Source organism: Rhincodon typus, chromosome 33 (genome assembly GCF_021869965.1).
Source record: "Rhincodon typus isolate 14 chromosome 33, sRhiTyp1.1, whole genome shotgun sequence".
Taxonomy (NCBI): Eukaryota; Metazoa; Chordata; class Chondrichthyes; order Orectolobiformes; family Rhincodontidae; genus Rhincodon; species Rhincodon typus.
The window spans coordinates 17788097-17814743 of record NC_063364.1 but is presented as its reverse complement, the minus strand read 5'-3'; the positions used below and the strand labels follow the sequence as shown (position 1 = coordinate 17814743).

General features: G+C 40.6%; 2 protein-coding genes across 4 annotated transcripts in view; one reads left to right on the top strand and one right to left on the bottom strand.

The window, feature by feature from the left end:
* LOC109916356 (protein FAM227B-like) overlaps positions 1-26647 on the top strand; it is a 261439-nt gene that overhangs the window by 122950 nt on the left and 111842 nt on the right. The gene's annotated exons all lie outside the window — the stretch shown is intronic.
* The window catches only part of fgf7 (fibroblast growth factor 7), a 93706-nt gene that overhangs the window by 5159 nt on the left and 61900 nt on the right, over positions 1-26647 (bottom strand). Inside the window, exon 4 of the mRNA XM_048615835.1 lies at positions 3823-3926. Within this exon, the coding sequence (XP_048471792.1) occupies positions 3823-3926 (104 nt within the window). The remainder of the gene's footprint in view (positions 1-3822; positions 3927-26647) is intronic.

Below are 26647 nucleotides of genomic sequence, written 5' to 3'. Positions count from 1 at the left end.
TGGATTTTACAGCACTCCAGTCAAACTTTGAACTGTTCCCTCTTCCTCTTGAGAATACCCCAAGATGTAAATGCTCTGGCTTCCGTTGCCTGTCCAACATTTAATTGGACAGTAAACATACCGTCTGACTACTAATTGACTAGTTGAAGCAAAATCATTGTCAGATAACTTCCTCTGATGCAGTGCAGTGTTGACACCTGTATTTACACTAAATCCTACCATAAGATTCAGGTTGGTTATCTTTCTTCAGAACTGGAAGAAATTGAAGGAATAACTTATGGTCGCATGGAAAGGGCCATGGAGATACGAAAGAGAAAATTAGGATCAGGTTGCTTGCCATTTTAATTTTCTCTTCCATTCCCAATCTGCTCTATCTGTCCTTCACCTCCTACATGGTTGAAATGAAGATCAACACAAGCTGGAGGAGCTGCTTGTCAATTTATGGTTCAGTCGTTTACAATCTTCTGGACATAACATTGATTTTAACAATGTAAGCACTGATTCGATGATTTTGTTTTAAATTTAAGTAATGTAGTGATAATGGTACTGATTTTACTGTTGCGATTTTCAGTTCCTGTAGACTATTTTTATTCATTAATAGGATGTTGGCATTACTGCCAAGGCCGTCCCCAATTGTCATGGAGAAGGTGATGATGAGCTGCCTTCTTGAATCGCTACTTAGTGGTTGCGAAATAGGATTAGGCAGAGTATTTCTATCAGCGTAGGCATAATGAGCTGAACAGCATCTTTCTAAGTCATATATTTTCTACATTTTCATAGAACTGTTGCCAACCTCCCAATAAATACCATTTGTCCAGATACTGAACGCCAACCATCCTGAAAGCCCAAATAAGTATCAAGTGCCATCTTATTCCCTTGCAAACACACATATGCCTGATGCCTACTGCTCCGATCTGACCAGCGATGGGTGGGAGGAGTTGGGTGGCACGCTCACCCATGGGCCTTTTGAATCCCTTAAGTGGCCTTCACTCATTACCCTGAGGATTTTTACCATAGTCAGGATTGAGAACTAAGTTTTATCTGGTGGCATCGTGGCCACACCAAATGGGGATGCCTCCTGTTTGGATGTCCTCTCCCCATGGGAAGCCACTTGTTCATTTATACCCTTCTGCTTTTCTCTGTCACCTCCTCAACACCCTCGCTGCCCCCAGTCTGTCTCACTGAAGCCTATAAGGCAGGATTCAAGACTCCTCAGCGCCCTGACAGTAGCCACCCTTGCCATTTGATTGACTGGCAGCTATTGCTAAAAAAAGCAATAAGGGAGAAAATGAAACATGAGGGTAAGCTAGATAGTAATATCAAAGAACATTGCAAGAGTATTTTTAGATACATAAAAGGTAAGAGAAAGGCAAGAATGGACATTGGACAACTGGAAAATGAGGCTGGAGAAGTAGGAATGGGGAACAAAGAAATGGTGAAGGAACTGAATAGGTACTTTCAATCAATTTTCATGGTGGAAGATACCAGTACTATGCCAGAACTTCAAGAGAGTCAAAGGACAGAGGTGAGTATAATGGCCATCACTAAGGAGAAGGTGTATAAGTCACCCAGACCAGATGGACTACACCGCAGGGCTCTGAAGAAGATAGCTGAGGAGGTGATGGAGGCATTGGTGGTGATCTTTCTGGAATCACTGGAGTCAGGGAGACTCCCAGAGGACTGGAAGTAGCTAATGTAATACCGCTGTTTAAGAAGGGACGGAGACAGAAGATGTGAAAATATAGACAGGTTAGCCTGACTTCGGTTGTTGGTAAGATTTGAACAGAAGTTGAACTCTTACTTAAGTAATTTCTTTTATCCTATTGACCTCAAAATGGCAGTGGATTGTGGCGACAAAACACTTTTCACTGTATCTTCAAGATATATGTGACAATAGATAAATCATTCATTCAGAAGGCAGAGAGTGGGGATAAAGGGGTCTTTTCAGGATGTCAGCTGGCGAGTTCCACAGGGATGAATGAAGGGGCTACAATTAGTCACATTATACATTAATGATAACCATTATACATCAACATTGTTGCTAAGTTTGCAGAAGCCGCAGAGATAGGTGGAAGGGCAGGTAGTGTTGAGGAAGCAGGAAGGCTACAGAAGGTCTTGGACAGGCTAGGAGAGTGGGCAAAGACGTGGCAGATGAAATACAATGTGGGAAAGTTTAGACTATTTTCTCAATGGAGAAAGGCTTTAGAAATCTGAAGCACGAAGGGACTTGGGAATCCTAGTTCAGGCTTCGTCTAAGGTAAGCGTACAGGTTCAGCTGGCAGTTAGGAAAGCAGGTGCAATATTAGCATTCATTTCAAGAAGGCTCCAATACAAGACCTGAAATGTACTGTCGAGTTGGTATAAGGCTTTGGTCAGACTGCATTTGGAATATTGTGAGCAGTTTTGGGCCCTAAGGAGGGATGTGCTAGCATTGGAGGGGGTCTGAGGGAGATTTACAAGAATGATCCCAGGCATAAAGGGCTTGTCATATGAGGAGGGGTTGAGGGCGCTGGGTCTGTATTCGATGAGTTTAGAAGGCTGAAGGGGGATCTCATTGAAACTCACAGAGTACTGACAGGCATGGATAGAGTGGACATGGAGAAGATGTTTCCGCTCATAGGAGAGACAAGGATCCGGGGCACAGCCTCAGAGTGAAAAGATTACCCTTTAAAACTGAGATGAAGGGAATTTCTTCAGCCCAGAGGGTGGTAAATCTGTGGAACTGATTGCTGCCGAAGGTTGTAGAGGCCAAGTCATTGGGTGTCTTTAAGACAAAGATAGGTTCCCGATTAGTGAGGGGATCACAGGTTATGGCGAGAAGGAAGGAGAATCGGGTTGTGATGCATGTCATCCATGATCGTTTGGTGAGCAGTCTTGATGGGCCAAATGGAATTCTGCTCCTATATCTTATGGTCTTTAGTCTTATGGATATCTTCTCCAGTGAGGTGGAGGACTTGCCTTGAGCCAACTAAACTCTGGTGCGGCCGCACTTGGAGTATTGCGTACAGTTCTGGTCACCGCATTATAGGAAGGATGTGGAAGCATTGGAAAGGGTGCAGAGGAGATTTACCAGGATGTTGCCTGGTATGGAGGGAAGGTCTTATGAGGAAAGGCTGAGGGGCTTGAGGCTGTTTTCGTTAGAGAGAAGAAGGTTAAGAGGTGACTTAATAGAGACATACAAGATGATCAGAGGATTAGATAGGGTCGACAGTGGGAGCCTTTTTCCTCGGATGGTGATGGCTAGCACGAGGGGACATAGCTTTAAATTGAGGCGTGATAGATATAGGACAGATGTCAGAGGTAGGTTCTTTACTCGGAGAGTAGTAAGGGCGTGGAATGCCCTGCCTGCAAAAGTAGTAGACTCGCCAACTTTAAGGGCATTTAAATGGTCATTGGATAAACATATGGATGATAATGGAATAGTTTAGGTTAGATGGGCTTCAGATTGGTTTCACAGGTCGGCGCAACATCGAGGGCCAAAGGGCCTGTACAGCGCAGTACAGGCCCTATGTTCTATGTTCTAACTAACAGCCAGTGATCATTAAATGTTTGTGCCAGCATCATGGCAAAATGCAACCCTAACGTTCCATCTCCCATGTTTTTATCTACTTGTTTAACCATCCAAATTTCTTTGCAGTGTCTTTGCATCATCCTTACATCCTACTTTCCCCAAGTAACTTTGTATCATCAGTAAACCTGAATACGTTACCCTTTGTCCCTAACAATATCACTTCCCCACGGGCATTCCTATTTAAGAAGAACCATAAAATATATTATTAAACTGATAACTAAATAAGCATTATGTTTTGTGTATCAGCTTACCTTGCCATATAATTTTCCAGATTTGTTCATTGCTAGGAAGTAGTCACTTTCTATACCTCGAATAGCAACAACTCCAACAGCCACAGTTCTGATTTCCAGAATACCTGTAATAGATTACAATGCTATCTTTAACCAATTCACACACAGCACTTTGTATTATTCATTATGGAAGGAAGACCATTTTAGTTGTTGTTAATCAGTATCAGCTCATAAGATTTGGTTCAGAGTTATTATATAGCTAAGATACTTTATTTTAGAAAAACATCAGCAAACACAATTCCACAATTCCATGGCAGATTCTGAATTTCCAGAGCAAACATAGTTATTGACTCTATGCTGACATTTGCTTCCAAAATATATTCTTATGAATGATCAAAAAAAAATGTTGTCCCACAGTTTGTTCTTGAAGAAGTCTAATAAATATATGATCTCAAATGCCTTTGATCTAACTGTGTCACGTGTGTTTCATGGGAAATGAAACAGCTTCACCTCGTATAACCAGAAATTATGTGTTATAGGTATGGTGCAGACAATGTCATTTCTTTTGAAACTAAAATATTAGTACCCAAGATGAAAAATACTTATTCTATAAATGACATCTTAATCAAAAGATGATGTGATTCACAGAAACAAATGAATTGAATAATTTGAATTGTGAATGTGAAGGATGTGTTGTGATGGACAGTAAAATATAATCCAGTGCATTCATTTGAAGAAACGTATTTGGTAAGAAATCAATATGTCGTATGTGAATCTGTCAAATTCACTACCCAACAGTGCAGTAGATACTGGGACATTGAGTAAATTTAAGGAGGCAATAGTCAGAGAAAGCAGAGTTGACGTTTCAAGTTCAGAAACCCTTCTTCAGAACAGAGAAGGAGGAGGACACAATGGTAATGTTAATGGTCCAGTATTCCAAAAGCCCAGACCTATGCTGTGTGGGCACAGGTTCAAATCCCACTAGGCAGTTGATGGAATTTTAAAAAGTTTTGAAGAAGGGTCACTCTTTCATGAGTGAGGCATTTTTAAGCTATAGCATCCGGTAATAGAATCAAATTATTTTCTTTTTTATTCTTCCATGATATGTTGGCATTGCTAGTTAGACCAGTATTTATTACCCATCCTGAATTGCTATGAGAAGGTGGGGTTAAGCCAGCTCCTTGAACCACTTAAATGTGGTTTAGGTACACTCACAGTATTGTTCAAGAGAGAGTTCCAAGATTTTCACCCAGCAACAGTGAAGGTATGGTGATATGAGGGGAGATGATGGCCTAGTGATATTATCGCTGGACTGTTAATCCGGAGACCCAGACAACGTTCTAGGGACTCGCGTTCGAATCCTGTCACAGCAGATGGTGGAATTTGAATTCAATAAATATCTGTAATTACAGAGTCTAATGATGACCATGAATCCATTGTCCTTTTGGGAAGGAAACTACCATCCTTACCTGGTCTGGTCTATATGTGACTACAGACCCACAGCAATGAAGTTGACTCCTAACTGTTCTGTGGGCAACAAATGCTGGCCTAGCCAGTGACGCCCTTATCCCGTGAATGAATCTTAAAAGAAGTTGGTGCACAGGCTTTCAAAATCAGGAAGTGAATTACTTGCTACAAAAATTCTAACCTCTATCCTGCTCATGTAGCTAGGCTATTTATACGGCTGGTCTAATTCAATTTCTGCTCAGCAGTAACCCCTGGATGTCAATAGCAGAGATTTCAGAGATGATAATGCCATTGAACATCAAGGAGAGATGGCTGTATTCTCTCTTGTTGGGGTTGTTCACGTTGGTGGCTTCAATTATACTTGTCACTTAGCCCAAATATGAAAGTTATTTAATTCTTGCTGCATATAGACATGGACCATATCAGCATCTGACAAGTCAAGAATGGTTCTGAACATTATGCAATTATCAGTGTATATCTCCACTTCTGATGAAGGGAAGGTAATTGATGAACACTATCCCAAGAAACTCCTGCAGTGATGTTCTGGAACTGAGATGACTGACCTCCAACAACCCTAAACATCATCTTTTGTGCTTGGTATGACTGGAACCAGTGGAGAGCTTTTCTCCTAATTCACATTGACTCCAGCTTTTCTACACTGAGTCAAATGCTGCCTTGATGTTAAGGGCAGTTACTGTCACTTCATTTCTTGAGTTCAACTCTTCTGTATTCCCAGCAGAACCCAAACTAAGTGTTAGTGACCAGGTTGTTGCTGAGCATGTGCCAGTTGATACCACTGTTGTCAACACGTGCCGCCACTTTGCTGATGATCATGAGTAGACTGATAGTGTGGTAATTAGCCAAGTTCAATTTGTCATAGCTTTTGTAAACAAATCATACCTGGGCAATTTTCCAAATTGCTGGGTAGATGCCAGTATTGCAGCTGTACTACAACTGGCTAAGAATGCAGTTAATTCTGAAGCACACATCTTCAGTTCTATTGCTGGAATATTATTATTTTATATAGACTTTGCAGCATCCAATGCCTTTAAACATTTCTTAATGTTATATGGAATGAATCAAATTGGCTGAAAACTGGCATTGCAATGTTGGGTACTTCAGAAGGAGATGAGATGGATCTTACTTGACACTTTTGGCTGAAAATGGTTTCAAATGCTGCAGCCTTATCTTTTATACTTATATGCTAGGTTCTCCCATCATTAACATCATTAACTTCTCCTGCAGTTAGTTGTTTAATTGTTCACCACCATTCATGGCTGCATGTGGCAGATCTGAAGAACTTAGATTTGATCTCTGGATTGTGGAATTGTTTAGTTCTGTTTATTGCATGCTGCTTGCAGTTCTATGTAGTTCTATGCTATAGCTTAACCAGGCTGACACCTTATTTTTACACATATCTGATGCTGGGATGCCCTCCTTCACCCTTCTTTCAGCCAAGGTTCATTTACTGGATTGTTGATAATGGTAAAGAGATGGATATGTAAACGATGATGTTGAGGTTGGTTGGCTCGCCGAGCTGGTTTGTTGTTCCGCAGACGTTTCATTACAGTGCTTGGTAACGTCCTCAGTGCAGCCTCTGATGAAGCATCGGTGTGTTTTCCCACCTGGTTTTTAAACTCTGGGGTCCGTTGCGATGGATTGCCTCACTTCTGGGCTTCCTCCATAGTGGAATGTATATGGGGTCGAGTTCAATGTGTTTATTAATAGCCTGCTTCGTGGAGTGCCATGCTTCCGGGAATTCTCGTGCTTGTCTCTGCCTAGCCTGTCCCAGGATCTTGGTGTTGTCCCAGTTGAAGTCGTGGTTCTCCTTGTCCATGTGGATTGAGATGAGTGAGTATTGGTCGTGTCTTTTTGTCGCCAATTGGTGTTCATGTACTCTTGTTGTTAGTTTCTTTCCTGTTTGTCCGACGTAGTGTTTCTCGCAGTCTCTGCAGGGGATCTTGTAGATGACATTGGTCCTGTCCATGACGGGGAGTGGGTCCTTAGTTCGGGTGAGCACTTGTCGTAGGGTTGATGTGGGTTTGTGTGCCACTCTGATGCCCAGTGGTCGTAGAAGTCTTGTGGTGAGTTCTGACGTGTTCCTGATGTAGGGTAGTGTGATGAGTGTGTCGGGGCGTGTAGAATCTTTCTGATGCTGTGCCTGTAGGCATCTCCTGACCCAGTTCTTTGGATATCCATTATCCTTGAACACTTGGAAGAGGTATTCCTCCTCCTCTTGGCGTAGTTCCATGTTGCTGCAGTGTGTTGTTGCCCTTTTAAATAGTGTTCGCACGCAGCTTCATTTGTGTGTGCTGGGATGGTTACTATTGAAGTTCAATACCTGGTCTGTGTGTATGGCTTTTCAATGTGCTTTCGTTTGCAGTTCCCCATTTGTCTTGCGTTCTACCATGACGTCCAGGAATGGGAGTTGTTTGTTCTTCTCCTCCTCTCTGGTGAATTTTATTCCGGCGAGGGTGTTGCTTATGAGTTCGTGTGTCTCTTCTAACATTGGACAAACAGGAAGGAAACTAACAACAAGAGTACATGAACACCAATTGGCTACAAAAAGACACGACCAATACTCACTCATCTCAATCCACATGGACAAGGAGAACCACGACTTCGACTGGGCCAACACCAAGATCCTGGGACAGGCTAGGCCGGGACAAGCACGAAAATTCCTGGAAGCATGGCACTCCACGAAGCAGGCTATTAATAAATACATTGAACTCGACCTCATATACATTCCACTACGGAGGAAACCCGGAAGTGAGGCAATCCATCGCATCGGACCCCAGAGTTTAAAAACCAGGTGGGAAAACACACCGATGCTTCATCAGAGGCTGCACTGAGGATGTTACCAAGCACAGTAACGAAACGTCTGCGGAACAACAAACCAGCTCAGCGAGCCAACCAACCTCAACACCCACAACCCGAGCTACAGATCTACTCCAAAACTTTAGAAACGATGATGTTGAATACAGTTCTGCTGCTGCTGAAGGCGTTCAGTGCCTCATGGATGTCCAGTTTTGAATTGTTAAATCTCTTCAAATTTCTGCCCCACTGATGCACAGTGAAATGCCACAAACACAGTCGAGGGTATCCTCAGTATGCAGAAAGGACTTCATTTCCATATATTGTTCTCACTTTTTACCGATGAAATTGAAAGACACTGCAGTCCCAAAGGACCATAGACTGCTTTCTCATTAGAGAGACGGGGGGGAGTGGCAGAGCGATTAATCTGAGGGTCACCTATGCAAGGTTGATAAAATAGAGCCTTCATGGTGATCTCAGCCAGTTTGTGAATTGAACCCATATAGTTTGCATCACACTGGATCTCAAACCAGCCTTCCAACCAACTGAGCTGTCCAACAGTACTGTCATAGACAGTTAGATCTGCTAAGGGTGGATTGGCGAGGATAAAGTTGAGTAGGTTTTTTCCGTCTTGTTGGTTCTCTCACCACCTGCTGCAGACACAATCTAACAGTGTTGTCCTTTAGGACTTGGTCAGCTTGGTCAGCACTATTTAGCCACTGTTGGTGATGGACATTGAAGTCTCCCACCCAGAGTTCATTCTGCACCATTGCCATCCTCAGGGCTAAAGGAAGACCCTGACATTCTTGAAAGAGAGTAAATTGGCCTTTTAATCTGCACATGATTCAAATCCATATCTAACACAATACATTGCCAATCCATGTTTTGCATGAAATGTACTGACTTTTTAAAATCTTATTCTATTTTACCTGTTTATTGGATACAAGATAGGGGTAATCCAATCTAATTCTGGAGAGTAAATCCTACATTCCAAGGATTTTTGAAATGTGCCCAGTGCTATATGGACTTGCTCAACAGGTCTGGCAGTGTCTGGGAAGAGAAGTCAGAGTTAACATTCCCGAATCGTTACCTCTGATTTCCCTTCACAGTTGCTGCTAGACTTACTGAGCTTTTCCAGCAATTTCTGTTTTTGTTTCTGATTTACAGCATCTGCAGTTCTTTCGATTTTTATTTAGTATTTAACTCACTGCCACATTTCTTCCAGGCATGCTCACTTTGAAGAAGTTTTGCTCTTCTCGCTGAAGGGATTTCCGTTCCAATCTTTTTTCTTGTTTACCATCATTAATTTCACCGTCACTCCTGGTGTTTGACCAGGTATTTGCTAATACTCGGTTCCACAGCTATATCACATTTCTCAATGACTGCCTCCGGCTCAGACTCACTCTAGTTCTAAGGAAGGGTCACTAGACCCAAAACATTAAGTCTGATTTCTCTTCACAGATGCTGAGCTTTTCCAGCAATTTCTATTTTTGTTGCTATATGGACTTGGATGGTATTAGAATCATAGCATAGCATACTTATAGTGTGGAAACAGGCCCGTCAGCCCAACAAGTCCACACCAACCCTCAGAGTATCCCACCCAGACCAATCCCCGGACACTATGGGCAATTTAGCATGGCTAATCCACCTACTCTGGCATCTTATCCAGATGTCTGCTGTTAGGTCCGTTGTAGGTACAAACAAGGCACCTAATATTTGTTGAAGGTCCTGCTCTGAAATTTTTCGGAAACATAATGGAACATTTATGGACATGCTGCATTCAGTTTATTAGTCACTGCTTTTGTAGTCTCACCAGTAACTCTTCAAGGAACCAGGAGAATCCAGCAGACAAATTTTTAGTTTTTAAACTTGCTTGCGTATAGAACCTAGATGTTTTTCTATTGTAACAATTTGTTCTATTTTCATCATTCAGTTTTGTATTAATTTCTGATTCTATTTCTGGTTAACCTTTCTCAGATCTATTACTATCTTTTGTACCTTTGTGATTAGTTTTCAGTTGTCTCCTATCTCGGATTGAAAGCCAAGCTTTTAACATCTTGTCATGCAACACAGCTTCGTATATTTTAGTATCAGCCTTGTGGTGCTTCTCTCCACAGTATCCAGAACCTGCATATCTCCTGTGTATCTCAGGAACTATAACTTATTTTTAATTTATTCATGGGATGTGTGTGTCTCTGGCTGCACCAACATTCAGTGCGCATCCCTAATTTCCCACAGAGAACAATTAAGAGTCAATCACATTGCTGTGGGTCTGGTGTCACATGGAGGCCAGGCCAGGTAAGGGTGGCCGTTTCTTTCCCTAAAGGACATTTGTGAGCCAGATGAGTTTTCTGACAATCAACAATAGTTTCTGGGTCATCATTTGACTCAATTTCAGATTGTTATTGAATTCACATTCCACTATTTTACACAAATGAGTTCAAGCCAGAACTCCAGAGTTTGATTGTTTACTTTTTCTAAATGCTACAGCCTTAGTTAATTTTGTTGCATTGCACTGGGTAAAGATTTGAAGACTTGTAGTTCTATCAGCACTTTTCTTTACGCACTATTTTGCATTTGTTCACATTAAATGTTATTTGCCAAAGTCCATCCAGTAATTTTAACCCAACTGATTTGGCAATTTCTGAATTTCCTACTCTAATTCTATTGCACCTATTAGTTTAATATTGTCTGTAAATTCAACCACTTTACATTGAATCTAAATCATTGATGTAAATTAGAAACAGTAGTTGTCCCAGCACTGAGCCTGAGGCATCCTATCGAGTATCCATAAACCTGACATGAATTTTTTAATAGTCATGTTGTTTTCAACCCTTCAACAAATCTCTTATCCATTTCTAAGGTTTATTCCAAATCTCCATAATGTTAAGCATTAGTAGACTTTTGGGTGAAAATTTATCAAATGCCATTTCAGCATCTAAATATATTTGTATAAGACTCTGTTATTCAAAACCAGCAAATTGTGAGAAATTACTAATTTCTTTATGTGGAAAATTCTATAATTATCAACACTAAAATGTATTCGCAAAGATTAACTGCCCAGTTCCAAAATAATTACAGAGTGTTTTCTTCGTTACAATGATTGTAATTAACTTCTTTCACATTCTGTTATTGATAGGATAATCTCTGTACCTCTCTCAGCAACATGCTGGGTAGATTGCTAAATCTTAAAGAGGACTCATTAAGGTTTCACTTTCTAAATTAGCCTTCAAGTTTAATTAACTGCACCTCTGTACTTCAAGTTTCATAGCCTTAAGACAGTGTGAGTAGACTGTTGTCCAGAAACCCGCTGTCAAAGATCATTAACTACACATTTGATCTTACTTCAGACTGTTACCATACTTTCACTCTGGTTTCTGCATATTTTCTCACCATCTGTAATCAACTCTTTCATTTTGCCAGACAAGAGAACGTGATAATTCTCTCAGCCATTCTCTATTTTAACAAAGCAACGTAGAAGACCGGAAAAGATTATTGTGGTGGATCAAGTTGGCTCCAAAGTTTAAAATATCTCCAACCAGTCTTTAATTTTCCATTGGGACAGTTCAATAGTTTCAAATGGCCAACATAACATATATCATAATCACAATATTCTAATTTAATATTAATGCTCATGTTTAAAAAGTAAGTAATTATTAGTTTAAGCAAGGTATAACTTCTAATAAAGGCATTACAAAATTTTGATGATATCCAATGTAGGGCAATTAGACTATAATCAAAATATGACACCTGTAAAATTTTGTTTGATTTTATAAAATAGTCTAAATATTATGTCAGCAGAAAATATCCTTGACTATACTCAAATTATTGAAGATCCTTCTTAAATGCTTTATAAAATAGTCTAAATATTATGTCAGCAGAAAATATCCTTGACTATACTTAAATTATTGAAGATCCTTCCTAAATGCTTGAATACTAGATCAAAAATTCCGTGCCTGCACTTCACCATGTTAATTGCGTTAGTCACCAGAGATTAGGAATATAATACTGTGCATGCTAGGCAGATTACTATGGTATAAATTTATATCAATTTTGTCTCCATATGCTTGTTGTACATTAAAAGAATAATGAAAATTATTTCCTTATTTACTAGCTTGTTAAACTTCAGCCTCAGATGTAATGAACTGTTTCCAGTCTACTAGAGGCTGTAAAATCCAATGAAAATTTAATATGGTGATAATATGCATTTGCGGTCAGTACTTTAAACAGCATGGATATCTGTACCTTGAAATACCAATAATGTTTTACTAGCAGAAGAATACATTTAAACACAAAATGTAACTTTCACAATTCAATGATTGGGAAAATACAAACACAACTAAAATGGTAGTAAGGATTAATTTTAAAGCAAGGATCATTTGTTCTTCTATCTTAATTCTTCTAATTGTATAAGAAATGTATAATCTGCAGTACACGGTAATAAAACATAGTTTTAAGTACCAATAGCTCATTAATTTTAAAATAAACTGGAAAAGGCCCAGATCTTTCAGGTTACACAAATAAACCAGGACACGTAATTTTACTGAACAATTCAATTGCCCGTGCAGGAATAGTGTCATTTACTTGAAGGTAAGAATTCCATCCTTTCTTCAAATGGAATTCTGTCCTGGAATACTGCTAGCTGATCTGATGACCTGCAACTCTGTTGTCCAAGCAATGTCAGGCTGAGAATGGTGGCCACTGCTGGACCTATAGGCAAGCATGGAGTATAAAATAGTTATTGGTCATCATACCAATATTTAATTTGCATTGTAGGTGCATAATAGAAGGAAGCCATTAAAACTAAAGGTAATTATCTTCATTTTAGATGCTTCAGTTAATTTGGACAGAACATGGTATACATGTTGGAACTTAAGAACATAGAAGGAGTCCAGCATTTTGCAGTTGGAATGATCTCTAAACCTCAAGGCAATAAATGTCCTTTTATTATTCTCCCTCTAATCACTGACCGGCATACATTGCAGAAAACTAACTGGTATACTTTACCTATTTTATGAAAGGTCTATTCTAACACATTTTCTTCTGTTTTTATTGACCGATCTAAACAAAAATTTACGAACCCAATACTTCAAAACAATTCAGTGTAACAAAATACTTCTGCAGCAAACATCAGCAAAGTTACATCTCACCAGAGAAATTAGAATGTCAGAGCCACTGTAGGTGCAGGTATTGGTGGTACTGACAAATATTTGAAGAAGTTTTGAGGACTAAAGTAGAGAAGGGTTCATTTGAACAATAGATAAACATTGGATCATCAGTTCTGAGACATACCAGGTAGATAACACAGCATGCGTGAGCGATAGCAGTTTGAGGATACAGAGAAAAAGGAGATGCACGTTAGTCAGATCACCAAGCTGCATTTGTCCTCAGCTTCAGTTCCCTGGCACCACAGGGTCTACATTTAAATAAAGCATATGAATGCCATGTAAGCACAAAAGCTTAATTGCCATGCTTAATTTAGCCATTACAGGGGTTTTTTGGCCAAATATTTCAGCAAGAATTGCCCTGTCTTGCACCCTTTTGACTGTAAGTAGATTTCGTCTTCCTCTATGAGGTGCAGGGATAGGGATCTTCTGATGGTATAGATGGTGATCTTGAAGATTCCAATGGAGCTATAATTTTAGACATGTCCAATCCATTAAAAGATCGAAGGTATTATTTCTTTTATTAACTATGCTTGCTATTCTTCCTGTTGTGCTCTTTTGCTCAAAAGGAATATATTACTGCTGCAATGCAAGCATTCATTCCTTAAGTACTAGCCATTGCCTATCTACTGTCATGCATTTTTAATGAAGTTACCTAAACTTTTGTAGCCAACTCTCTGTCATACCTCTCTAATTTCATTTGTTTAAATTTAGGACCCTATTTTTGGATTGGACTATTTCACGTTCTACACTAACGAAGAATTCTATTATGTTATGGTCAATTTTTTCCTAAAGGATCTATCACAACAAAATTATTAATTAACCCCTTTTTATTGCACTAACCCAAATCCAAGATAGTCTGTTCCAAAGTTGGTTCCTCAACATATTTGTCTAACAAACCATCTTGTACATACTTCAGGAATTCATACACTACAGCATTACTGCTAATGTGATTTGTCCCAGTCCATGTATGAATTACAATCACCCATGATTACTGCATCATTCTTACAGCATGCATCTCTACTTTACAGTTTAATGCCATCTTTTGCCCATTTAATGACCTCATGATTACTGCTGAGAAGACTTATAGTCAACTCCCATTAAAGTTTTTAATCCCTTGGTGCTTCTTAGCTCCATCCAGACAGATTCCACACCTAGATTTCCTACACCAATATCCTTTCTCACTATTGCACTGAATCTGTCTTTCATTAACAATGCTAGCCAACTTCATTTCCTGTTTTGACTGTTCTTCCTAAAGATTGAATACCCTTGAGTGTGCAGTTCCCAGCCTTCGTAACTCCGCAGCAATGTCTCCATAATTGCAATCAAATTGTACCCATTAACAACTATCTATGCTGTAAATACAACTTCTTTATTGCAAATGCACCATGCATTGTGACATAGTACTTTTAGATGTGCCATTTTGACACATTCTTTGTATTCCAGCACTTTTAGCTACTTTCCAGTCTTTACTCTGCCTTCCACTTTTGCTTTCTACTTTTCTATCTTTCATTTCCATCTTTGTTTACCTCAATCTTGTCTACCCACTTAGGTTTCCATCTCCATCAATTGGTCAGTTAAATGTACCAGTAGACCCAAGGGTGGCAGGTTACCTGATGCTGCCCCAGACCCCATAAAATTTCAAACAAGTGAAAGTGGGCAGGTAGCCAGAGGGAAGTCCTGCTGCTGTATTTTAAATATCTATTCTGCCTTCAAACCCAGTGCCAGGAGTATAAAATATGCCCACTGTATGGGAAACAATCACTCACCTCTGATTTTTGCTGAGTTGCCAATAGTGGCCAGAGGCTGGGTTCACCATCTAATTAAGAAAAGTACACAGCTCTCAAAGCTCGAGGGCCAGTAGGAAGACTTGCAGCCAGAAAGCAGCAAAATGGAGGTGCCCTCTCTCCAATCCTTTCAGATTTAAAGTGGAAAAAATACCCTTTGCTGCTATTCCACCATTGCATGGAGTCCCTCTTTCATAGGGTTGCCTGTTGTTGCTGCACCCCAGGCAGACCTTTAGGCCTGTCTGAAGTGAGGGCCTTTCAGACAGCTAAGCTGTTTCCTGCCAACCTGTTGGGATCTGGCAGCTGACTGGAAAATCCTAATTGGTCTCCTTGAATAGACACTGAGGCACAGGCTACCTGCCGCTTGCAGGCAGGAACCACTTCCACCACCCACCCCTTCCATTTTGTCTCTGTAAAATATCTGGCATACGATAGAGCTATTTTCAGTGCCTGCCCACCTTTGTTGCCAACTCCAGTGTAGCCCTTATGATGTTAGATCAATTAATTGAATTGCATAGATGAAGGTATTCTTTGGAGTGTTAAGACTGCAAAGTTTGACATTATCAAACTAAGTGATTCTCAAGCTCCCAGGAATAATATAGGATCTACAATAAATCAAAAGTAGCCCTAAAAGATCAACTATTAGAATGCAAATTTAAAAACAAAATTGCTCAGCTTTCCTTATCGGGTATGTCGAACTATCTTTTAGTTTATTAAGAATTACTAAAATGTTTGTGACATTGGACAAGTTCCTTTATTCATTTGAAGAAATAAATTTGTAATATGGAGAAGGTTGTATATAAAATATATGCTTGAACTTTGAGTGATGAAATTTCAAATTCCTTTACTCCCTACTGCATGGCTTGCAACACAGAAAGAACACTGCTTCAGGCACTTAAAATCATGCAAATAACTTAGAAACCCATAGTGCTGATTACTTTCAGAGATACCCTAGTACACTTTTTATGGCAAGAAGTAATTACTAGACATTGAGTAAGGGGAAAGGAAGTTGAAGAGAATCTAGAGCAGCATAAGCATGATCAAAACATGATTGAAGACATCAGTGGAAGTAGCAAGGTGGTGATGCTGAAGGAGAGAACCCTAGATTGTTGAAGCTGTCTACAACCAACCATTGATGAAACGATAGAGAGGGAAGAAAATTAGAATTAGGCTGCTATTGGAAGGAGGGGGAAATGGCACCATGGAAGAATTTGAAAGTGAGGACAAGAATTATAAATTTGTGCTTTCATACAGAGGAAACCTTGAGAGATCTTGATGAGGACGAGTGATGAAGATATTAGCCTCAAATATGGGTGAAGATGATACGATTAATATTTTGAATGGTAGAATTGGGAAGAAAATATTTACTAACTGGATAAATATTAGAGAACTGGATAAGTATGCTTAGGGACTTAAATGTGAAGACTTGTTTTCTGTAACAGGACATAAAACTTTTAACAAAACCAGATTTAGAACAGCCCATGGTATTGTTGACCACATATTGAAATCTTAAGGGATTTCTGTTTCCAGGGAATGGAATATGATTATTGAAAACTAGTTATTGCAAGTAGACAGTTATTCCGTTGGAATCAAAAGATTTTCTTTCTTAACATTTTGCTGCACATTTGAAGTGGTTCATAGTGATTTAAGGAAATTTCAATACAGGTACATATTTTAAAAATATTGGACAAATCATTAAACTTGCTGACATAGGTGTTGCTATTGTTATTTTGGAAAACAATGTCTACTTTATTGTACAAACTAAACAGCAACTCTTTGACACCATCTTCTACCTGCCTCTGAACCATGACCTCAACACAAAGTGGTCAGAATCAGAGATGTTTGCTGATTATTTTCAATATTCAATACCATTCACAGCTTCTTAGATACTGAAGCAGTCCATGACAACATGCAGCAAGACATGGACAGCACTCAAGTTGGGTGGATAAGTGACAGGTATAATTTTCATCAGACATACCAAACAAGAATCATTCCCACAAAAGAGAATCTAACCATCTCGCTTTGTTTTTTTTTCAAATTTGTTCATGGGATGTGGACATCATTGGCTGGGCCACCATTTATTGCCCATCCCCGATTATCCAGGGAGCAGTTAATATTCAACCACATTGCTATGGATCTGAAATCTCATGTAGGCCAGGCCAGGTAAAGATTGCAGATTTCCTTCTCTAAAGGACGTCAGTGAACCTGATGAGTTTTTACAACATTCAACAGTGGTTATATGATCACCGTTAGGTTACCTTTTCATTCTAGTTCTTTGTTGAATTAAGATGTCACCATCTGCCATGTGATACTTAAACCAATGTCCCCAGAACCATAGACTGGAATTGTGGATTATTAGTCCAATGACATTAGCACTTTGCTAACACCCACCCCTAAATAACATTACCATCACTGAATCCCTGCCCAATCAATATCCTGGGGGGTTACCATCAACCAGAAACTGACTGAACCAGCCATGTAAATACTGTGGCTACTAGAGACTGGGAATTTTGCAACAACATGCAGGACAAAGTGGCCTGTTTGAGTGGTGCCCCATCTTTCATCTTAAACATTCAATCACTTTAGCACTGACACACAGCAGTGTGTACCAAGCAAAAGATGTACTGCAGCAGTTTGTCAAATCTCCTATGAAGACACCTTCCAATTTCATGACTTTGAGCACCCAGAAGGACAAGGGAAGCAGATGCATGGGAACACCACCTCCTGAAAGTTCCCTTCCAAGCCCCACACCATTCCGAGTGTCACTAGGTCAAAATCCTGTAACTCCCTTCTTAGCAACACTGGGGATGTACCTACACCATATGGACTGTAGCATTCAAATATGTAGCTCAGCATCACCTTGTCAAAGGCCCACATCCTGTGAAGAGGAAATTTGAAAAATAGAAACATCAAACCATCTTTTCCAGGTTATCATCATCTTTTCCAGAGATCATCCCTCTGCAGCTTACACCCTCACAATCCGTTAACTTGATACAACCTGCTTCTATCTCCTGGCCAAGATCATAAAAAGGCTGCTTTAGCAGCCACAGAAACAGAAGTTGCTGGAAAAGCTCAGCAGGTTTGGCAACATCTGTGAAGAAAAATCAGGGTTAATGTTTCGGGTGCAGTGACCCTTCCTCAGAATAGAGTCCAGTTTTTGTTCCTGATTTACACATCTGCTGTTCTTTCAGTTTTTATTCTGCTTTAGTAGCCTCATCATTTCAGTTTGTTCTTGATATGAAGCACTGATTTCGTTCTAAAGTGATTTTATTTTGTCTTCCCTCGTTTTCTGTTTCCCCCTTCTACATCCATGGCTCTCTCTGCTCCATTTAAATGGTTTCTTCCCATGCTCACCCACCCTACTACTGCTCAGTTTCCTCCACCATACTCCTGGGCTCTTATCAACATCAGCAAGATTAAGGGCTGGATATCATGGAGAGCAATGGTTCTTATTTAGGAGCAGCCCTAAATAAATCAGCAAAAATATTGAAGTAGCTACAGCATAATTAACCTGAGTTTACGTGCTGAAAGGAGGCTCTTGTGGCGTAGTGACAGTATTCCTACTTCTGGGCTTCAAGGTCTGGGTTCAAGTCCCGTTTGCCCTTGAGGTATATTACATGTTTGAACAAGGTGTTTAAATATACCTACATGCTAAAAGGGTCCTGGTGGTACCATGATGTTGCAGAATTTGCAGTCTCTGAAATACTGTTGTAGACATGGTGTTTATATAGCTGCCCCTGTTCAGTTTCTGGTTGATGGTAACTCCCGCCCGCCCTGGACAAGATGTTGTTGTAGGGGATTTAATGATACTAATGCTATTTAGTGGTAATGTCACAGGATCAATAATCCAGATTTTCAGATTATAATTCTGGAGACATGGATTCAAATCTCACATGGCAAACTGCAACATCTGGCTATGTCAGCTTCCCAACAGTTTCAGTTCCACTGTGGTGTTCAGAGTTTGCCGCAATTGGCACCACAAGATCTGGACCTTCATATTTCACTGTGGATGCTGTCTGACATATCTCTGGCATTTTGTGCTGTTACAATGATTTAATTACTGGTCATTTTAAATATGTGATATTGCTTAGATTTCTTCCATGATTTGTTTGAGGAATTTAAAAGTAGAACTAAACATACAATGGCTGCTTTTTATTACCCTTGGCATCAGGCTCTGCTCAGTAATACAGGGATTGAATCTTAACAGGGTCATCCTTAGGAAATCAATTAGCACAATCCTCTTAATAAAAACAAAATGCTGTGGATGCTGCAGATCTGAAATAAAAACAAACAGGGAATGCTCAACTACTCGGCATATCTGGCGAAATAAATAGAGAAATAGTTAACATTTTGAATTCCAAGACTGTTCTTTGGAATTTTGTTTCTCTCTCCACAGATGCTGCCAGACCTGATGAGTTTCTTCAGTATTCTCTGTTTTTAAAGTTAATAGTGTTCTTGGATATAAAGCTAATGCACTAGTGGCTAGGGATTGTCCCACGTAAATGCTAAGGGCTGAATCTTGTTATTTTTGGCTAAGTCCAAGTTAAGACAAGTTGATCTTTCCAAATAACTTTGCCTGTTCATCTCATATGCTAATTGACTCCTTATCCTTGCCTCACCTGAATTTTTTTTTTGATGTATAGTTTGGTTAGTTTTCTGGTCATTCAGCCAGAAATGATAAAGCTCCACTTTTCATGGCAACTAGGAGATCCAACCTGTGACGATGTATCCAATTGTTTACAATTTTAAAAAGCATTTAAAACTCTTACTAATATGTTCCCTTATCACACTCACTTGGAGAAACCATACGGCCTTTGATTTGAGAACCATGCACTGGATTCGAGGAAGGGTATTTCCTTCGAGCACCAGCAGGCCACCGAACTGTTGCAGGTGTACAGCATCCAAGAGGAAAGGGATGGACCAAGGTTTCTATCCCAAACTGTTTTCAGGATCTTCACCCACCTAGATTAGTATTGGAAAGTGGGGAAGGGAAAGCTGATAACAGCAATCACAAGGCACCCTAAGCCTCAGAAATTCTATGGGGAAAGGAGAAGGAAATAATAAGTGAAAACGATACAATTAATTTTCGTATATAATTTTTTGTGGTATTCAGTTCATGGGAATTGTAGTATAAACCACAACACTTGGCTTCTTTATATGCCTGTCCTCTTAGGTATGTATGGCCCAACAATAAGACAGTATGACCAGAAGGCCATTTACACCCCTTTACATCTCACTTCAATGGTAACATTTAGCACAAACCTAGTACCATTTAATCAAAAAGCTTCTTCTGACACTTAACAGTTTTGCATGGTGTTGTACAGTCTCACATAATGGATCTTACCCTCTTTTCCTTTCTACTAAGTATTCCACACTGCTGCAGGAGGAACAGTCACCCCTCAACCGAACGTTGTTGTGATGAGCCCAAGCTCTAAAACACTGATTCATAAGTTCTCAGACAGTACTTATGCATCAACTTGTATCTATCTCTTTGTTAATCTTGCTGACAGGAACCTTTACCAAAATTTCTTGTAGACCTAATTTTCCTACAATGGAGTGTAAAATAAGCACTAAATCAGCACTCCATATTATCTAGTCTTCTATTTCCAAATTTTAAGTGGTTTGATAGAGATGGTTGTTTGCTGATATTTGCTTCCTTATACATGTCTCTAAATAATCAAACTTGTTAATTAATGAATTGTTGCTGGTCACTATACTGTTGTTAGTTCTCGATACACGCAGCCAATCAGGTAGCCCAAATAGTGTACCTACACCAGACGGGCGACAGCAGTTCAAAGAAGATGGCTTGACACACCTTCTTGGAGCAATTAGAAATGGCTGACAGGTTCTGGTCTTTACGACACTCAATTCCCATGAAATTAAAATAAATAATATTTAGAAAACCAGACTTAGCCACCAGACCACATGTGTCAAAGACTCACCATTGTAACTATATTGCTAAAATGGATCAGTTGTTTATTTTAAAATCTGGCTGAAAGTCTCTCTTCCCCAATGTATCAATCACTTATTTCAGCACATCACTTAATAAAAAAGAAGTGAACGATTCTAAGAATTTTACAGTAAGCTTTAGTTAATGGAAAACATAAGTGGTAGATTGAAACATCGTGGTCAGTGTTCTTTAGAATTTACACATGTGCGCTAATATAATTTTATGAAGAATGATCTGGCTCTGCAATTTATGCATGTTAAATGTTCATTTAGTAAGTTGCTGATGCACAGGAGACAACCAAAGATGGTGTTTGAGTCTCTAAGTCAGATACTGAAATTTCTACTTAACATTTAAGGTCAGCTCTACTGATGGAGCTGGCCGTGTCCTAAAGGACATAAATGCTAGACTGGGTCTGTGGCAGGTATTGAGAAAATCACCATGACGGATAAACATTACTTGACCTCATCCTTACCAATCTGCTGGCTCCAGGTGCATCTGTTCATGACAGGAGCGGTAAGAGTGACCACCATACAGCCCTTGTGAAGACAAATTCCTGCTTTCACATTGAGAATAACCTCCATCATGTTGTGTGGCATTATCACTGTGCTAAATGGGACAGACTTCAAACAGATCTAGCAACCCAAGACAGGGCATCCATGAGGTGCTGTGGGCAATCAACAGCAGTAGAATTGCACTCCAGCATAATCTGTAACCTCGTGGCTCAGCATCTCCCCACTCAACCATTACCACCATGCCAGGGGACCAACCCTGGTTTAATTGAGAGTGCAGGAGGGCATGCCAGGAGCAAAGCCAGGCAAATCTACAAATGAGGTGTCAACCTTGTGAAGACTACTTGTTTGCCAAACAGGATAAGCAACAAGTGATAGACAGCGCCAAATGATACCAGCCTTTCCGGTAAGATGGTAGTGGAGTAGGACTTCTGAGCCTAGGGCTCATCATCTCCACCTGCTTTTCTTTCTGTTTCTTTTCTTTCTTCTCTTTTCTTTTTCTTTTATTTTACTTACTTCTTGTTGAAGAGCTAGGTTGCAGCAACGGAAGCAAGTTTGGGTTCTGGCAACTTCTGCATCGACGAGGCGGTCCTAGCGCTCACTCATGCTTGCTGTGTGGGAGGTGAGTTTGGGCCCAGTAGAAGACCCTGCCGGCATTGGCTGCAGCTGTGTCAGCGATGTAGGTCTGAAGCAGACACATGGCAGCAGTGGACTTGAGTTTGGGCCAGTGCAGTACCTGGCAGTATCGCTGGTGTCTGCATTGGCGAAGTCTGGTGAGGACTGACAGTGGTGCGGGTTCATGGAGGCAAGCTGGCGCCAAAGAGTGGTGGCATTTGTTCCAGCGGTAGCACAGCCATGGGGACTTGTGCCTGGTCACCAGGCCCATGGTCCATGGTGGAACACTTAACAACAAGGACTCCCAAAATTAAACACTTTTTCTTTTTATTTTTCTGCCTTTATGTTCTAGGTTTTAGTTTATTTTTCTGTCTTTTAAGATGATGCAGGAGAGTGGCGACACTATAAACACTTCTCACTGTATCCGGTAACAAAATACACATGACAGTAAAAAAAACAAATCAAATAAATCCCAGAATCAACGGATCAGATCTAAGCTCTGCAGTCCTGCCACATCCAGTTGTAAATGGTGGTGGACAATTAAACAACTCACAGGAGGAGGAGGCTCCACAAATATCTCCAACCTCAGTGATGGAAGAGCCTAACATATCAGTGCAAAAGATAAAGCTGAAGCATTCGCAGCAATCTTCAGCCAGAAGTACTAAGGGAATGATCAATCTCTGCCTCCTCCAACTGTTGCCAGCATCACAGATACCTGTCTTCAGCCAATTAAATTCACTCCACATGATATCAAGAAATGGTTGAAGTTCCTGGATACTGCAAAAGCCATGGGCCATGATAATATTCCTGCAATAGTACTGAAGACTTGTGTTCCAGAACTTGCCACTCCACTAGCCAAGCTGTTCCAGTATATTTGCAACAGTGGCATCCATGGACAATGCGGAAAATTGCCCAGGTACGACCTGTACATAAAATGCAGGACAAGTCCAACCTGGCCAATTACTACCCTATCAGTCTATTCTTGATCATCCGTAAAGTGATAGAAAGTGTCAATAACAGTGCTATCAAGCAGCACCTGCTCAGCAATAATCTGCTCAGTGATGCCCAGTTTGGGTTTCACCAAGGCCACTCAGTTCCTGTTTTAAAAAATTGTAGAAACTCTTACTGTTTGTTTTTGTATTAATAATTAGATTTCTCTCATACTGTAATTTCTCTGTTTCTTTTAATAAGTTCCTTGCTAGTCCTTCACAGAATTGTACAATGCTCCTGTCAATTTATTCCTGTCTGTAAGTTACTTATTCAGCCATAGATGATGCTCCCTTCTCAAAGTCTTTTTTTTCTCACTGAGATGAATCTTTCAGAGTTATTAAATATTAAAAGTCTGCCACTGCAACTCCACTGTCTTTTTTAACTTTGTTTCTGTGTTCACTTTAGCCAGCTGTGCCTTTATACTGCCATTTGTATTTCATTTTTTGAAATCATAGAGTTATAGAGCTGCACAGCATGGAAACAGACCCTTTGGTCCAACTCATCCATGCTGACCAGGTATCCTAAATAAATCTAGTTCCATTTGCCAGCATTTGGCCCACATCTCTCTAAACCCTTCCTACTCATATACCCATCCAGAGGCCTTTTAAATGTTGTAATTGTGCTAGCCTCCACCACTTCCCCTGGCAGCTCATTCCATACATGCACCACCCTCTGTGTGAAAATGTTGCCCCATAGGTCCCTTTTAAATCTTGTTCCTCTCACCTTAAACCTATGCCCACTAGTTTTGGACTCCCCCACCCCAGGTAAAAGACCTTGACTATTCACCCTATCCATGCCCCTCCATTTTATAAACCTCTATAAGGTCACCCCTCAGCTGCTGAAGCTCCATGGAAAATAGCCCCCACCTATTCAGCCTTTCCTGTAGCTTAAACCCTCTAAACCTGGCAACATCCTTGTAAATCTTTTCTGAACTCTTTCAAATTTCACAACATCCTTCTTATGGTAGGGAACCAGAATTGAACACAGTATTCCAAAACTGGCCTAACCAATGTCCTATACAGCCACAACATGACCTCCCAACTCCAATACTCAATGCACTGACCAATAAAGGCAAGCATGCCAAACGCCACCTTTACTATCTGTCAACCTGCGAGTCCACTTTCAAGGAACTATAAACCTGCACTCCAAGGTCTCTTTGTTCAGTGACAAACCCCAGGACCTTACTATTAAGTATGTAAGTCCTGCTCTGATTTGCCTTTCCAAAATGCAGCATCTCACATATATCTAAAGTAAACTTCATCGGCCACTCCTCGGCCCGTTGGCCCATTTGGTTAAGATCCTGTTGTACTCTGAGGTAACCTTCTTTGCTGTCCAATACACCTCCAATTTTGGTCAATTACATATGGCAGGAAATGCAGGTCATGATTGGCATAGTGAGTCACAGGCTCAGCCTGGTAACCAAGGACTCATCCCCCAAAACCTCATTGTCCCTTTCTTTATTGCACTCCCTGACCAGCCCATCACTACTGGTCTTCCATATCTTCCCGCCCACCAACTGGAATTACATCTGGAACTCTCATAATTACTCCTTGACCCTTGACCCTACAGTTTAGTCATGCCCATCTATGTACTGTACACTCCACCCATCCAGGTAAATAATAATACACCCTGCAGGAATACTTGCCCCATACTATCCATCCTATATTATCTCATGTCCTCCTATGACCCATCATCTCCCCCACTCGTATGTTCAACCACCCCCTTTACTGTCCTTTTGCAACCCAGGCTACTGTCCCCAGTCCCCAGCACTGAGGTCACCAATGCCTAACACAGCAGTGCTCTCTTATAAAACTCATTGACTTTAATTCTGCTGATAGCCAGGACTGACTATAGCCTCTAAACTGACTGACCTCAAAAGCAAGCCCCAACTGATCAGGCCTCTGACTGACCTATGTACAGCTCCCTGACTAACTGACTGTGAATGTTCTAGCTGTGTGCACAGGACCTGCAGCAGTGGCTGCAGCCCATATCCAGACCGTAGTGAAACAGACCCCCTGTCTGTGACTGCCTAAGTGACTATCTGACCATGTCCAAGCCCCTGGATTAAGATTGGACAATGCCCTTGACTTGAGTTACTGTACCAGACTCCAGCAACTGACAGGAGCCTCCCTTGACTGAGAATACTCCCTGAGGACTTTGAGACATGATCATTTGGTAAAAGCACATGCAGCGTGTTGCCTCGTAGGTTGCTGGCACATGCTGTAGTTGTAAGATCGATATTGCATGGTGCTGTACGGCAACACATCTACCCTAGTAAAGTTAGATTACATGGGATCTGGGGAGAGCTAGCCAATTGGATACAAAATTGTCTTGACGGTAGGAAACAGAGGGTTGTTGTTCAGACAAATGGTGTCACAGGTAAACAGGGTGGTTAAGAAGGCATTTGGCACGGTTGCCTTCTTCAGCCAGAGCATTGACTGCAGGAGTTGGATGTCATGGCACAGCTGTACAAAACATTGGTAAGGCCACATTTAGAGTACTCCATGCAATTCTGGTCGCTCTGCTCTAGGATGGATATTATTAAACTGAAAAGGATGCAAAAACGATTTACAAGAATGTTGCTGGGATTGAAGGGTTTGAGTTATAGGGAGAGGCTGGATGGGCTAGATATTTTTCCCTGAAGTGCAAGTGGCTGAGGGGTGACCTTGTCGAGATTTATAAAATCATGAGGAGCACAGATAAAGTGAATTGCCAAGGTCTTTTCCCCAGGGTAGAGGAGTCACAACTTTTTCACCCAGAGTTTGATGCATATATGGAATGAGCTGCTATAGGAAGTGATAGAGGCAGGTACAATTACAACATTTAAAAGACATTTGGACGGGCACATGGATAGGAAAGGTTTGGGGGATATGGGCCAAATGCAGGCAAATGGGACTATTTCAGTTTAAGAAACCTGATTGGCATGACTTGGGCCGATGGACCTGTTTCTTTGCTGTATGACTCTATTGACCAAACATTGCTGGCAACCATGACAAGCTGCCCAGCCTTATGTCTACATTAAGTAGAACAGCACGACAGAAGTCTTGTGAGCCTTCAATGTGTAGCTGAGGGGACAAAGTGCAGAAGTCAAGATGAGGCAGGATGCTGTGAGCATCAAGTGAGTCAGTACTAAGAGAGTGAGTGAGAAGCCCTGAAATGCCTACTTGTTGATTACATGAGCAGGATCCCTGTCCTTGCATGCAAAGTGTCCTGGCAGCAGCGTTACAATTAAAGGTGAAATCCAAAGGACCAGGTGGTGAGCCGGAGTCAGCAAATAACCACTCTGATTTTCTTGTTAGGAAATATCACTGTCTGCTTTTTGTTCGGCAGGTAAGAAGATTAGAAAACTGCATAATTTTGAAACGAGATTAACTAATAATGAGATGCTAATACATGCTATTGCATGTGAATAGGTGTCTTGTCACTCACTAGCAACAACCTCGACTTGCAGTTTCATTATCTACTCTTCCATTATCTGGTTATTTATTATTAGCTTGCTGGTTGTAGGAACATTTTTTGGGTAAGTTACTTGCTGCATGTACAATAGTG